At 45.1% G+C, this 14,363-nt stretch overlaps 1 protein-coding gene across 5 annotated transcripts in view; it reads right to left on the bottom strand.

Moving 5' to 3' along the window:
* Positions 1 to 14,363, bottom strand: part of LOC105488384 (trafficking protein particle complex subunit 9) — a 724,351-nt gene that overhangs the window by 629,355 nt on the left and 80,633 nt on the right. For all 5 annotated transcript variants that reach the window (XM_071067768.1, XM_071067767.1, XM_071067769.1 and 2 more), the window contains 2 exons: positions 10,974 to 11,190; positions 3 to 146 (listed from right to left, as the gene is read on the bottom strand). In XM_071067768.1, the coding sequence (XP_070923869.1) occupies positions 3 to 146; positions 10,974 to 11,190 (361 nt within the window). The remainder of the gene's footprint in view (positions 1 to 2; positions 147 to 10,973; positions 11,191 to 14,363) is intronic.

The following is a 14,363-nucleotide window of genomic DNA, read 5'->3' as shown; positions in this document are numbered from 1 at the left end:
ACCCTGATCCGACAAGAAGTCCAGCATGGTCTGTAGAAGGAAGGACAGGTGTCTGACGGAGAGGGCTGGGTTCCCCATCCTTCGGGAGGCGTAGACCAGTTCATGGAGCAAACGCATCTGGACAGCAGCCCAGCCTCTGTGCGTGCCTGTGATGGAAGTTACAAAACATCACAAAAGTGCTTGGAGAGGGTGCAGGAAATACAGTTAATCTAAGTTGTAAAACTTGGCAATTTGAAGACAAATGCCTCAACCATCAAACTCAAAGAGCAACAAAAAATATTTCCTCTGTTTTTAATGACCCTGGAAAAGGACTTTAAAGTTGGCATGGGTTTCATACAGCAAAAACAGGTATTACATTATAGCTTCTCTCTTCTGCAAAGACAGGATTTGATTTTAAAAATTACCTGTTTTGAAATAATAAACTTAGAATAAAAGTTGATTTTCATATATCTGAGTTAGAGACATACTTTTTTTTCAAGAAAATACTCATATTTCAAGGGCCTTCATTATCAACAACCAAGAACATTAAATCAAAAATATTTCTCTAAAATATGAGAAAAATGAAGAAAAGTAGATAGCTAAATTAGAAAAAAAGTTAAATTCTACAGCTGCTCACTCCAAAATAGTTTAGCATCTTTGAATTAAAGATGGAGAAATTTGGATGCACAGACAGTCGAAAAGTATCTCTTTTTTTAAGAGATGGGGTCTTTCTCTGTCATCCAGGCTGGAGTGTGGTGGTGCAATCATAGCTTACTGCAGTCTGGACCTCCTGGGTTCAAACAATCCAATCCTCCCATTTCAGCCCCCTGAGGAGCTGGGACTACAGGTATACACCACAATGCCCAACTAATTTTATTTTATGTTTTTGTTTGTTTGTTTGTTTTTTTCCTGTAGAGACAGGGTCTCCCCATGTTGCCCAGGCTGGTCTTGAACTCCTGGCCTAGAGCGATCCTCCCACCTTGGCCTCCCAAAGTGCTGGGATTACAGGTATGAGCCACTGCTCCCAGCCAACCTGTGTTAACACACACAGCCTACCAATAGTTCTAATAACCAATCACACAGACTGGCTAATCACTGCTCCAGCTGATCCAAAACTTAAGACCATGAGAAAACACATAAAGGCTCATTCAAACTCCGACAAAACTGCCATGCACTGAAAGTCCATAATAGCTCACGACGGTTGGTTAACAAGTATTTACTGAGAACACAATACTGTGCAGGGCAGGTTCAGGAGAATGAGCAGGGAGATGAAGGGCCTGCTCTCATGGCATTGACACTCTTGTGGGAAGAGTTAGGCCTCAGCCCTGGGAAACAGCGTGCTGGTGGATGCTGGGACAAACACGAACAGTAATTGTGAGGGCTGATGGGGCTGAGTGGTGCTGCGTCAGCCAGGGTAGGTGGGCAAGGAGGTGACCTCTGGGGTGAACCCTCGATGAGAAGGGGGCCACACCAAACTGTAAAACGGAGACAGTAGTCATAGTACAAGTCAAAGTTGTGAGGTTTAAGTGCAATAACCCATTTAAAGCACTTCAGCAGTGTATTTATCATAAGTTCTCAATAAATGCTAGTTGCTACTAATATTATTATTCAATGAATATAATGTGGTTAACACACAGGCCAACCTTTGACTCTAGCTGTGACAGGATTAATGATCCATCCTGTTCCACTGTTTCACTAAGAATGAGTCCTCCATTTTCTCAGATCCCTGTTGAGGTTATGTATTAAAATTACCTGCTTGTGTGTCAAAATCCCCCCATTCAGGTATGACTTCCTGTACCTGAAGACTGTGTGTTACTTACTATTGCATGCCCAGGACAGGGCCTGGCATGAGATTGGGCGCTCGGCTGATGCTGACTGGTGAGCAAGCAGAATAAGAAGGGATGCTTCCTCCCTAATGCAAATAGCAGGGGCCCTTCCTTCTATCCTAACCTTTCTCTGTTTGCCCACTGATATTTGAAGACGCTGCCCCAAGAGTTCCGCCACTCACAGCCCTTCCTGACCTCTTCTCTCAGCACCCTGCCCTGCACAGCCGACCAGTCCCTCTTCTATATTTCCACTGTATTTTGCACAAAGTTCAGCTCATAGGAGTTATCTGGCAGGTACCATAAGGCATCTGTAATCTCATGTTTTTGTTTCTCTCATCGATCCTTAATTTCCTTGGGAGACAGGTTTGGTCTTATCCATTCGAGTGTCCTTAATGCCTGGCAGGGTGCCTGATAACACAGTTGGTACTTAACATGCATGTAGATCAAGATGCAAAGCTGATGAAAGGAAACCCTCCCATGTTGTGGACATGCATACAGCTATGAAGGAGAACAGTGATGTGGTTTCTGGGATCTGCTATAAAATACTTCAACAAAAAATAAATAAAGTAAAAATAAAGCCAGTGTGGTCAAATCTTGATAATGATTTAATCTGGGCAATGGACTCATTATTCTATTCTATCCTCTCTAATTTGTATATATTTAAAGTATTTCTTCATAACTTCTCATTGAAATCCTTGGAGCTGACCCTACACACACTTAAAAAAATAAAAATAAAAAAAAACCCACTACTTTTTATCTCTGTAGTTTATCTTCGTGACATCTTTTGGAATATAAAATGGTAGTACTTCTCATACAACTGCAGGAAAGGAGAGAAAGACGAGTCCCTGCAATATTCCATATTGTCAAAAGAAGCCAAGACCAAATGCCAAAATGAAGAAGAGATTTTTTTAAAGATTATGAAGCTGAAATCAATGTCATGACTAACCTAGCCATGAATTCAGAAAGACCCAATTTAACTAATCTCAACACTACCATATCTAGAAGGTTTTCTCACATAGGAATTGGGCAAATATCACTTTGCTGATTCTTTTAAAAATAGATAATGATCCAGTTCCTACCACGGGCGATTATGAGTAAGACCGAGTATAAATGTTCTTAACAGTAAATAGTGTACAAGCCATAATTTCTACGTGGCTCAAAGTGCTCTCCCTATAAAATGTGAATTATTTTTCTGAAAACAGATTTGTAGCATATGACCCAGTGATAAAATTTTCAATACTCTTGTAATCAAAAAGTTCACCAATTTGGAGGTTTATTATATATATGAACTATTGCCTTTTAGCAAATCCATCTGCCTTAGCAGTCTCTTTCTTTCATAAGAGTTCCTAGGCAAAATTTAATCCCTTGTCCAGGAAAAGGCTTGAGCAAAAGGCATGATCAAAAATCTTCATAGACAGCAGCACAAATAAGATTTAAATGATACTAAGCGGCCCCTTAAGCCAGCAAATACACACAGCACGCATCAGTGTTCCTACCTCGACTGTCTATAACCAGTTAGTGCAAATGTTCATTTCAAGAAAAAGACAGAATACATTTTAGGACCTGAGAATACAGACAATTTGCCTTTTATTCACAGATACAGGGTGTTAGTAGATTTCCATTAAATTCTCTGGGAGCTATTTAAAGCAGTCCAGAGCCACACTGGAGATGGGGTTTAAAGTGACTTTTGTGTTTTGTTAAACACACAGTCAGCTGACATTTATCATTTTTACATTATTTAATCTCAGCCAGTCACCTTCTTTCTCTAGCCTCTTTCACAAAATAATGGCAAATGTCTCCTCCTGACACAGATATTTGTTTTTTTTTTTTTGAGACAGAGCTTCACTCTCGTTGCCCAGGCTGGAGTGCAATGCCACGATCTCGGTTCACCACAACTTCTGCCTCCTGTGTTCAAGTAATTCTCCTGCCTCAGCCTCCCGAGTAGCTGGGATTATAGGTGTGTACCACCATGCCCAGCTAGTAGAGACGGGGTTTCACCATATTAGCCAGACTTGTCTTGAACTCCTGACCTCAGGTGACCCGCCTGCCTCAGCCTCCCAAAATGCTGGGATTACAGGCGTCAGCCACTGCTCCCAGCCCCAAACGTTTTTCAGATGTACTTACAAATCATGAGAAGTGTTATAAGGAAGAACAAGAGAATTCAATGAAAAGAGAAAAATAACAGCGTTCGATGAAAGAGAAAAATAAAACAGTTCCACTTGAGACTGAAAGGACCACTGAGGACCTCTCTGAAGAAATGGCATCCAGCTGTGACCTGAGGATGACTGGGAGTGAGGCAGGAAGAATAGGGAAGAGCATCCCGAAGGAGGCAAGAGGCATCAGAAGAGCTCAGACTGATGCAGTCTTAAATGTTATAGATAACTGGCCCCAGGACAAGAAAAAAGGAGAATGAAGGCGACTCCTAAGACAACTTGCATAGAGCTCAGGAGGCTTGCTTTTACCCTGAAGCCAGCCTGGAGTTATATTCAAAGGATGCAAAAAAAAAAAAAAGGAACCGAAAAGCAATTTAAATCTTGCCTGAAGTCTCTCAAAAGCACAGCAAATGGGGATTCCATTCACAAGTGCACATCGAAATCTATTAAAACACACTTTCTCATCACTCTACAAAGCAGTAGTGTGATTGCTTTAAAAACTCTTTCTTCTTCCTAAACACTACTCCTTCCCAATCAAATTTCTCCAGAATCCAGCCTAAATGAGCTTAGACACCCAACTCTCCCCTGCTGAGACTCTGGGATCTAATCTCTCCTCCTCCACCAGTAACTCTTAGCTTTTTTTTTTTTTTTTTTTTGAGATGGAGTCTCGCTCTGTCACCCCGGCTCGAGTGCAGTGGTACATTCTCGGCTCACTGCAACCCCTCCACCTCCCAGGTTCAAGCGATTCTCCTGCCTCAGCCTCCTGAGTAGCCAGGATTACAGGCATGAGCCACTACACCTGGCTAATTTGTGTTTTTTTAGTACAGACAGGGTTTCATTGTGTTGGCCAGGCTAGTCTCGAACTCCTGACCTCAAGTGATCCACCCATCTCAACCTCCCAAAGTGCTGGGATTAGAGGCATGAGCCACCACACCTGGCCACTCTTAGCCTTTTAAAATGTAAATCCTACAAGTTTTAGGGCTTGTCCAGTTATTTTGTCCAAAATTAACTGTGTTGCTAGGGCAGGCCCCTCCCTGGCCCTCATCCACAACCAAAGGCCAGGGAAGGCTGCCCTAGCAACACACACTTCTTCTGGGGGAGCCGGGGAGGGACGGGCCTTGCAAACCCCGTTCACGCTGGCCTCAGGGGATGCTACGGGAAGCACACTAGACCTGACCAAAGATCTCATTCGACTAATAGCCAGTAACATTTGCTGAGCACCATCCGAAGCACCTCCCAAGGACTGACCAATTCAATCCTTACAACCTCCACCAGTAAACTAGTGTAAACCAGTGCCTCGCTTACGGATGAGAAAGTGGACACACAGGACTCAGGGACACGGCCAGCATCCCACAGCTGGTCAGTAATGGCATCCTGCACTCTCACCAGCTGTGCGACCTCAGGAGTAACACTGCACCCTGCCTGCCCTGGGCCTTCACATGGCACGTGGAACGTGCGGTCTCCACTCACCAGGCTGTAAGAAACGAGGTTACGCATGTGAAACCATTTACCACGAGGCCACAGCTAGCCTTGGCATGGATTAGAAAGAGACGCCCCGTAGGCAAACGCAGCCTGCAGGCACCAGGCTTAGCAAGGCATGCCCGGAAAGTCCCTGTGGGAGGCAACAGCGCCCCTTCGTCTGAGTGCACCCCCAGCTGTGAGCCGCAGATGGCTGGCAAGCACGGCCCAGCAGCCCACACAGGCCACAACTGCACGGCGACCCTGCCCAGCACAGCAGCTGCTCCAGGTATGTCACCTAAAATACCGAGAAACAGCGAAGAAAATGTGAACAATCACCTTTTCCGAACAATCAATTTTATGTAACATCTAATAAGGACAGTTTATTTCAACTTTTAAGTTCAGGGGTACAAGCGAAGGTTTGTTACACTGGTAAACTTGTGTCCTAGGGGTTTATTGTACAGATTAGTTTGTGACCCAGGTATTAAGCCTAGTATCCATTAGTTGTTTGTCCTGATCCTTTCCCTCCTTCTACCCTCCACCCTCCAAAAGGCACCAGTGTATGTTATTGCCCTCTATGTGTCCATGTGTTCTCATCATTTAGCTCCCACTTATAAGTGAGAACATGTGGTATTTGGTTTTCTGTTCCTACATTAGTTTGGTATGAATAATGGCCTCCAGTTCCATCCATGTCCCTGCAAAGAACATGACCTCATTCTTTTTATGGCTGTGTAGTATTCCATGGTGTACATTAGCACATTTTCTTTATCCAGTCTATCACTGATGGGCATTTAGGTTAATACCATGTCTTTGCTATTGTAAATAGTCCTGCAATAAATGTATGCATGCATGTGTCTTTATAATAGAATGATTTAAAGAAATATAAATCATTCTATTATAAAATTGTTTTAATAAATAAAAATATCCCTAATTTTGAATTACTATAAAGCCATAGTACTCAAGATAGTGTGGTACTGGTGAAAGAACAGACAAATAGGTCAATGGAGCAGAAGAGATAGCCCAGAAATAGAACCTCATGTATAGTCAACTGGTCTTTTTCCAAAGCAGCAAAGACAATCAATGGAGCAAAGATAGTCTTTTCAATAAATGGTGCTGAAATAACTGGACATCCACAAGCAAAAAAAATAACGCTAGACACAGACCTTACACTCTTCACAAAAATTAACTCAAAGCGGATCATAAACCCAAATGCAGAATGAGAAAATACAAACTTCCCAGAAGTTAACACGAGAGAAAATCTTGGTGACCTTAGGTATACTAATGACTCTTTGGATATAACACCCAAGGTATAACCCATCAAAGAAAGAATTGATAAGCCAGACTGCATTAAAATTTAAAACTTCTGCTCCGCAAAAGACATACCAAGAGAATGAGAAAATAAGACACAGACTGGGAAAAAATATTTGCAAAAGACACAACTGATAAAGGACTGTCATCCAAATCATACAAAAAACTCTTAAAGTCAACAGCAAGGAAACAAACAACCCAATTAAAAAGGAGGCAAAAGATCTGAACAGACATCTCACCAAAGAAGGTATCCAGATGGCAAATAAGTGTAAGAAAAATGCTGAATATCACATGTCATCAGGAAATTGCAAAGTAAAGCAACGAGATACCACTACACACCTATTAGAATGGCCAAAATCTAACACTGACAACCCCAAATGCTGGCAAGGATGTGGAGCAACAGGAACTCTCATTCATTGCTGAAGGGGATGCAAAATGGTTCAGCCACTGTGGAAGACAGTTTGGCGGGTTCTTGCAAAAGTAAACATATTTTTACCATATCATCCAGGAACCATGCTCCTTGATATTTACCCAAATGAGCTGAAAAGTTATGTCCACACAAAAACTTGCACACGAATGTTTATGGCTGCTTTACAATTGCCAAAACTTGCAAGCAACCAAGCTGTCAACCAAGATTCATTAGATGAATGTATAAATAACTGTGACATATTCTGATAGTAGAATATTATTCAGCACTGTAAAGAAATGAGCTATCAAGCTGAGAAAAGACATGAAGGAAACTTAAATGTATATTACTAAGAGAAAGAAGCCAATTTGAAAAGGCTGCATATTGTATGATTCCAACTATATGACATTCTGGGAAAGGCAAAACCATGGAGACAGTAAAAGGGTCAGTGGTTGCCAGAAGGTAACAGGGAGGGACGGATGAGAAGACAGAGCACGAAGGATTTTCAGGGCAGGGAAACTTCTCTGTATGATATCATAATGGTGGGTACTCGTCACTACACATTTGTCAAAACCCAGAGAATGTACACCACCAAGAGTGAACCCTAATGTAAACTATGAACTTTGGGTGATGATGATGTGTCAACATAGGTTCATCAATTGCAACAAATGTACCACCCTGGTATGGGGTGTTGACAGTGGGGAAGTCTGTGCGTCTGCAGGGGCAGGAGGTAAGTGGGTCATCAGCCTCAATTCACACATCCTCATGGTCCATCTAAAGGTGCCAATCATGAAACAAGGGCTGGGGAGACAGGTTCCATCCCATCCCTCCAGGGAACACAGAGGAAAAGGAAATTAGAGAAAGGGAGGGCAGGTAAAGAAAAACTGTTATAAACCTCATCTCAGAGTACACCTTATCCATCTTTGTGTATGACCTCGCCAAGTCTCCTCTATTCTGCACCCCGTCATGGTTTTTAGGGTTTCTTTAACCAAGGGGCTTGACATCTGTCCGTGCTGGATGTGCTGATGATTGGACTCATACTGTTAGTGGAGTTCATTTTGAACTTGGATTTTATCCCTTGCTTTTGTCTTAGCTATTGGTGATGATCCTGAGTGCAAGAGGTCAAGAGCAGAGTTCAGGACCCTCTCCAGCAGGCCTTCTCTTCTGCAGGGACGTCTTGGTTCTTGCTTTATGCTGGACACCATTGACATGTTGAGGGTGAACACACAAACTCCCTGGCAGATCTCAGCCATTTCACCCGAGCGCACAGCGCCACAGGCTTTTATCACTTGCCCAGAGCGGCCATGAGCACTCCGCCTGCCCCTGTGGCTCCAGAGAGGCAGGATCTCTTCGGCTCTAGAGACAAAAACCCACAAAAATTGGGGATTCATATGGAGAACTGGATGGGACTTGGGGGATTTTCAACCATGAACACATCTGCTTGGATGCAGGGCCTCAGCTTCTCCTGGCATAGCTTCAGGCCAGACCACAGCAGTCAAGAGCAGAAGTGCCCTCCCCAGACTGCAAAAGCTCTCCTCAGGTCTAGTTCTCTTCCCTGAAGAGAAATAAGAGGCTAAAGCGCTGCGTACACTCCATCCCCAGCCTCCCTTCACTCCCCTTCACTGCCCGCCTGACTCTCCTCCTGCTATATTACTCACTCAATCTGCGTTTTCTCTTCCAAACCCAGTGCCCTCCTTTTAAATGAGGCAGGAGGATCACTTCAGCCCAAGAGTTTGAGGCCAGCCTGCGCAGCATAGCGAGACCTCATCTCTAAAAAATAAAAATAAATAAATGATTTCCGATACCACAGTGTTCTCAGCCACAGATTTCGCAAAGTACAGCTGCCATGCCAAATCTGGCCACCATGTACTAATGTAAACACAGTTTCGTGGTTGACGTGCTGTCCGTGGCTGCTTTCACACCACAACAGCAGGGTCGAGTCATTTCCGCAGACACTGTGTGGCCCATAAAGCCTGAAATATTTACTATCTGGTCCTTTACAGAGAACGTTCGCTGACCCCTGCTCGAAGCTACTCAGAATGCATCCTGAGAATCGGATTTGAGGTTCTATCAAATATAAGTGTTGCCTTGGGAAGATGGTTGAACAGTAAGAAGTCTGGGGAGTGTGACTTAGGGGTGACTGTCACAGCAACCATAGACACGTAAGTTAGAAGCAGGCTCTGGAAGGACCTGAGAGCTCTGTGCAAACACCAGGAAGCTGTCACATGTGAGAGGCAGCTGTTTATTTCCACTGTAGAGGGCAGAAACTGTCTCCTTTGCCATTGCATCACTCACCCAACACACCACATGGCATGGGGACCGGAGTATAATGAATTACCTGTTGAATCAAAGTACAAAAAAGTCCAATAGATACATCTTCAGATATTCTAGCAGGTGAAAGTAAGGAGAAATTCAATGTTGGGGAGAGCCCTATCAGAATTATCCAAAAGCAGAACTGGATTCATCATGAAGCCATGAGCACCTCCAGTCAGCAGAGGCCAGTGAAATGGATGCACATGACCACATTAAAAAGATGCTGAAGAGGCCGGGCGCTGTGGCTCATGCCTATAATCCCAGCACTTTGGGAGGCCAAGGCAGGGAGATCACCTGAGGTCAGGAGTTCGAGACCATCCTGGCCAACATGGTAAAACCCCATCTCTACCAAAAATACAAAAATTAGCTGGGCATGGTGGCGGGCGCCTGTAATCCCAGCTTCTCAGGAGACTGAGGCAGGAGAATCACTTGAACCTGGGAGGCGGAGGTTGCAGTGAGCCAAGATTGTGCCATTGCACTCCAGCCTGGGCAACGAGAGTGAAAGTCTGTCTCAGGAAAAAAAAAAAAAGGATGCTGAAGAACCCATTTTTGCCGTGATGGGAAGTGAACCTAGATGACATCTCAGTTGTTTCCTGTTAGAAGCCTATACCTTCACTAGCTCTAGGCTTGAACCGAAGAAAAAGTGCTGTATGTTCCCTATCTAAAAGCAACCCCTCAAAAATGGTTTCTTTGATTTGTTTTTTGTTTTGTTTTGTTTTGAGACAAGGTCTTTCTCTGTCGCCCAGGCTGGAGTGCAGTTGCACGATCCCAGCTCATTGCAACCTCTCCCTCCCAGGTTCAAGCAATTCTCTTGCCTCCGCCTCCTGAGTAGCTGAGACTACAAGCACGTGCCACCATACCCAGCTAATTTTTGTATTTTTTGGTAGAGACAGCGTTTCACCGTGTTGGCCAGGCTGGTCACAAACTCCTGACCTCAAGTGATCCGCCCGCCCTGGTCTCCCAAAGTGCTGGGGATTACGGGAGTGAGCCACCACACCTGGCCCCAAAAAATGTTTTTTCTCCTTCTAATCAGACTTTGTCTAATACTGGGCATTATCCTTGTACATATTTGTTATTAGATTGATTGATAGCTTTATTTTTAATACATATTACCCTGCATTAATATTTCACAATAAGAATTTACTGCTGAATGCATAGCTCTGGTATACACATATACCCAAGGATATTTATTCTGGGTTCATTGATTTGTGCTAACCTAACTAAATCTCATGAGTAAAATTCATTAGGTATTTCCAGTGTTTGATTGATGATGACACACCACGCCAATGAACTCAAAGGCAAGAAACGACTCCCACTGATAAAGATTCAAGAATCCGAGCCCCAAGGCAAAGCACCAGTACTTTTTCCTATAATCTGATTAGAGTAGGCACCCAACTCCAGGGCAGGGATCTACTCATTCTGGAGCCACCAGCACCAACCACGATGTCTGCCACTCAGGGCAGGGGCTGAACAGCATGTGATCATCCGACAGAAAGCAACACCTCAGCGCCAGCAAGGGGATTCCAGTACCTCTGCTGAAATCCTTGGGATCCAGCGACAGACTGTAGCCGGGGAGCGTTTCCAGGAGGAGTTTGTAGCAGGCTCTCCACCCAGGCTCTGCGATGCTCGGGGCCACGCACTGCATAGCGGCCACGCGCTTGAAGAACGCAGACTTGCGATGGAAGCCGATCAGCTCGTAGAGCTCGGAGAGGACGCTGTAGCGCTGAATTTTCTCCTCCTCAGAAAGCTGAAGCACAGAGAGAAAGTAAAAAGCTTTTGAAAGAAACGCATAAGTGAAAAAAAGAAGCACACATTAAAAATGTTTCTTCATAAAACAAAGACCTGAGGTGACATCAAGGAGAGGGAATGCCTGGTGAGCAGTGCAGGGCACAGGCCCCAGGGCAGCGCCGGGTGGCTTGAGACCTTCCCCAGCCATGGCTGCAGGTGCAGCCCGTCCTCCTGCTGATAAAGCCCGGATTCTCTGCTACAAAGGTACTTGCTACAAATCTGAGACCTCTACTTTAAGTTCCTTTACAAAAGAAAAGAAAAGGAACAAGAGTTCATCTACACAACCGGATTTTATCAAGGTCTTTCATCAAACACAAAAACTCTTAAAACACAAGAAGACACAGAACCATGTAACTGGGTAATGAATTGCTAATAATACCATTGAAATTAGACTTAAGACTTCAGGGTTTACAAAAAGTTTTCTTTCATCCAAGACCCAACTGAATCCTCCCAACAACCCTGTAGTGGAGCAATCAGAACTTCTGTTTCTTTCTTTTTTTTTTTTTTTTTTTTTTTTGAGACAGAGTTTCACTCTGTCGCTCAGGCTGGAGTGCAGTGGTGCGACCTAGGCTCACTGCAACCTCTGCCTCCCAGGTTCAAGCGATTCTCCTGCCTCATCCTCCTGTGTAGCTGAGATTACAGGCGCACACCCCCATGACTGGCTAATTTTTGTACTTTCAGTAGAGACGGGATTTCACCATGTTAACCAGGCTGGTCTCAAACTCCTGACCTCAAGTGATCTGCCGGCCTCAGCCTCCCAAAGTGCTGGGATTACAGGTGTGAGCCACCGTGCCCAGCCGACAACTTCTGTTTCTTCAGCACCTACTGTATGGCAGCAGACTTAAGGTACCTGATTAACTCAATACAACCATCCTGTGAGCTGGCATATAAGGACATTAACAGCTCAGGGACACATTAATCACTGGTGCAAAATCACACAGCCAAGAAGTATCAGGGACAAGACCTGACTCTGGGCCTGGGCCCTGGTCACCACACAGCTGCCTTCAGAGAAGCAGGCAGGCAGAGCCCACTCTGCTGCTCCAGGAGCATTGCTTAAGGAAGCACTTCTCTCCCTCCTCTGCCCTGGATGATGAATGTTTCCCTGATGTTTCTGTGAGTACAGAGCCTTAGCTTGAACACCCCTCCAACTTGGGCCTCCAAACCCTCCCTCCATCCCCTCTCCTCTGCATTCACTGCCATGGCCTCGCTGGGGCCCTCGTCAGTCCTCATCTGGAAGAGGAACTGGCATTGTCTTCGTACCACTTCTCCACCTTCCTTCGCCTGTCCATACACCCCTGCCAGACTAAGGCTCCTGAGACATGGCTCAGAGCCCATCACCCCAGCCACAGTTTGAGTGTTTGTGCCTCCCCAAAATTCACACGTTGAAAGCCTAGCCCCCAAGGTGATGGAATTAGGAGGTGCGGACTTTACAAAGTGATTGGGTCGGGGGGTGAAGCACTCACGAATGGAATTAGTGCCCTTATAAGAAGAGACCCTAAAGAGCTAGCTCACCTCTTCCACCATGTGAGAACACAGAGAAAAGATGGCGGTCTACGAACAAGCAAGTGGGCCCTCCCCAGACACCAAACCCGCTGGCACCTGATCATGGACTTCTAGCCTCCAGAACTGTGCACAGTACATTTCTATTGTTTATCAGCCACCCAGTCTGTGGCATTTTGTGACAGCAGCCTCATCGGACTAAGACAATCCCCATCTTGAAACCACTAGACCCCTCCAGGACTGTAAAACGGAGCCAAATGCCTTCACGGGCATGCCAGGCCCTCCTCAGTCAGGCCCAATCTGCTCTGGGAATTCGAGGCCCCACTGCCTACCTATGACCTCACCAAACTGAACAACTTTAACTCATTTGTCTGCTCATTCCGTCAACACATATTTACTGGACCCCTACTCTGTGCCAGCCACTCTGTGGTAGGGGATACAGCGGTGAACAAAACAGGCTAAAACCCCTACCCTGGGGGCCTCCATGCTAATGACGGGCGAGTCCCCTGGCTTAGAATCAGTGGGGAGGACGACAATAAATCAATGAACAAAGAAACAAAATAGCTGCTCTAAGTCCAGTGAAATACACTTTGACACAGAATCATGGGTGGAAGCGTATGAGGTGGAGTGCACCAGGTGACGCCGCCGGGGCGCACAGGCTCTCTGCTCCTGCGCTCCCTCCACAGCCACGTTTGACTCTCCCTTTGGAGCCTCGGTTCCAAGGCCACCCTCTGCAAGAAGCTCGTCCTCACACCCTTCAGCTGGAAGCTGCCACTTCTTTCCCTAAATTCTCCTAACCATGCTGGGCTCCATAATGTCCTTTCTGTGTCTCCCGTACTATTTATGTACATGTCACATCTCTGCCACCCCCACTTTTCCTAGAGTGAAAGCTCATGCCGACGCCGACGACATGTGAGAATCACCGTTGCTCCACCTGCTCACCAGCATATGAGGATATCAATCTTTTTTATTTTAGATGTTCTGGTGGCTTTAACTTCCATTTCCCTGAAAACTAATGATGTTGAACCTTTTTCATATGATTACTGGCTACTGGTATATCTTCCTTTGTGAAGTGCTTGTTCAAATCTTCTGACAGGTTTTAAAATTAGACTGTTTGTTTTATTACTGAGTCGTAGGAGTAATGTATATATTCTGAATGCAAGTCCTTAGTTATACATGTTTTGCAAATATTTCCTCCCAGTCTGTTGCCAATTTATTTTCCTAAGGGAGTCTTAATAAGCGAAAGCATTTCACTGTGATGTTGCTCAATTTATCAGTTTTCTCTTCTATAGTTAGTGCCCTTCTATGTCCTATTCTTAGACAACCTTTGCCCGAGGTCACAAGGATATCCTATGTTTTCATCTAGAAGTTGTTGTCTAGGTCTATGGTCCATGAATATTCAAATTTGAGTAGGACATGGCCTGTCCCTTTCCAGGAGTGCACAGTACAGCAGCAAACAGAGGCCCCAGCGCGGGAGGACAGCATCCAGGGAGGAGGTGGAGGTGGTCTGTAAAAAGGAGGCAGAGGTTGGCCGGGCACAGTGGCACACACCTGTAATCCCAGCACTTTGGGAGACCAAGGCAAGCAGATCACCTGACGTTAGGAGTTCCAGACCAGCCTGACCAACATGGA

This window comes from Macaca nemestrina, chromosome 8 (assembly GCF_043159975.1).
Source record: "Macaca nemestrina isolate mMacNem1 chromosome 8, mMacNem.hap1, whole genome shotgun sequence".
Classification (NCBI taxonomy): domain Eukaryota; kingdom Metazoa; phylum Chordata; class Mammalia; order Primates; family Cercopithecidae; genus Macaca; species Macaca nemestrina.
The sequence above is the reverse complement of the archived record's forward strand: the minus strand, read 5'-3'. Positions and strand labels throughout refer to the sequence as shown.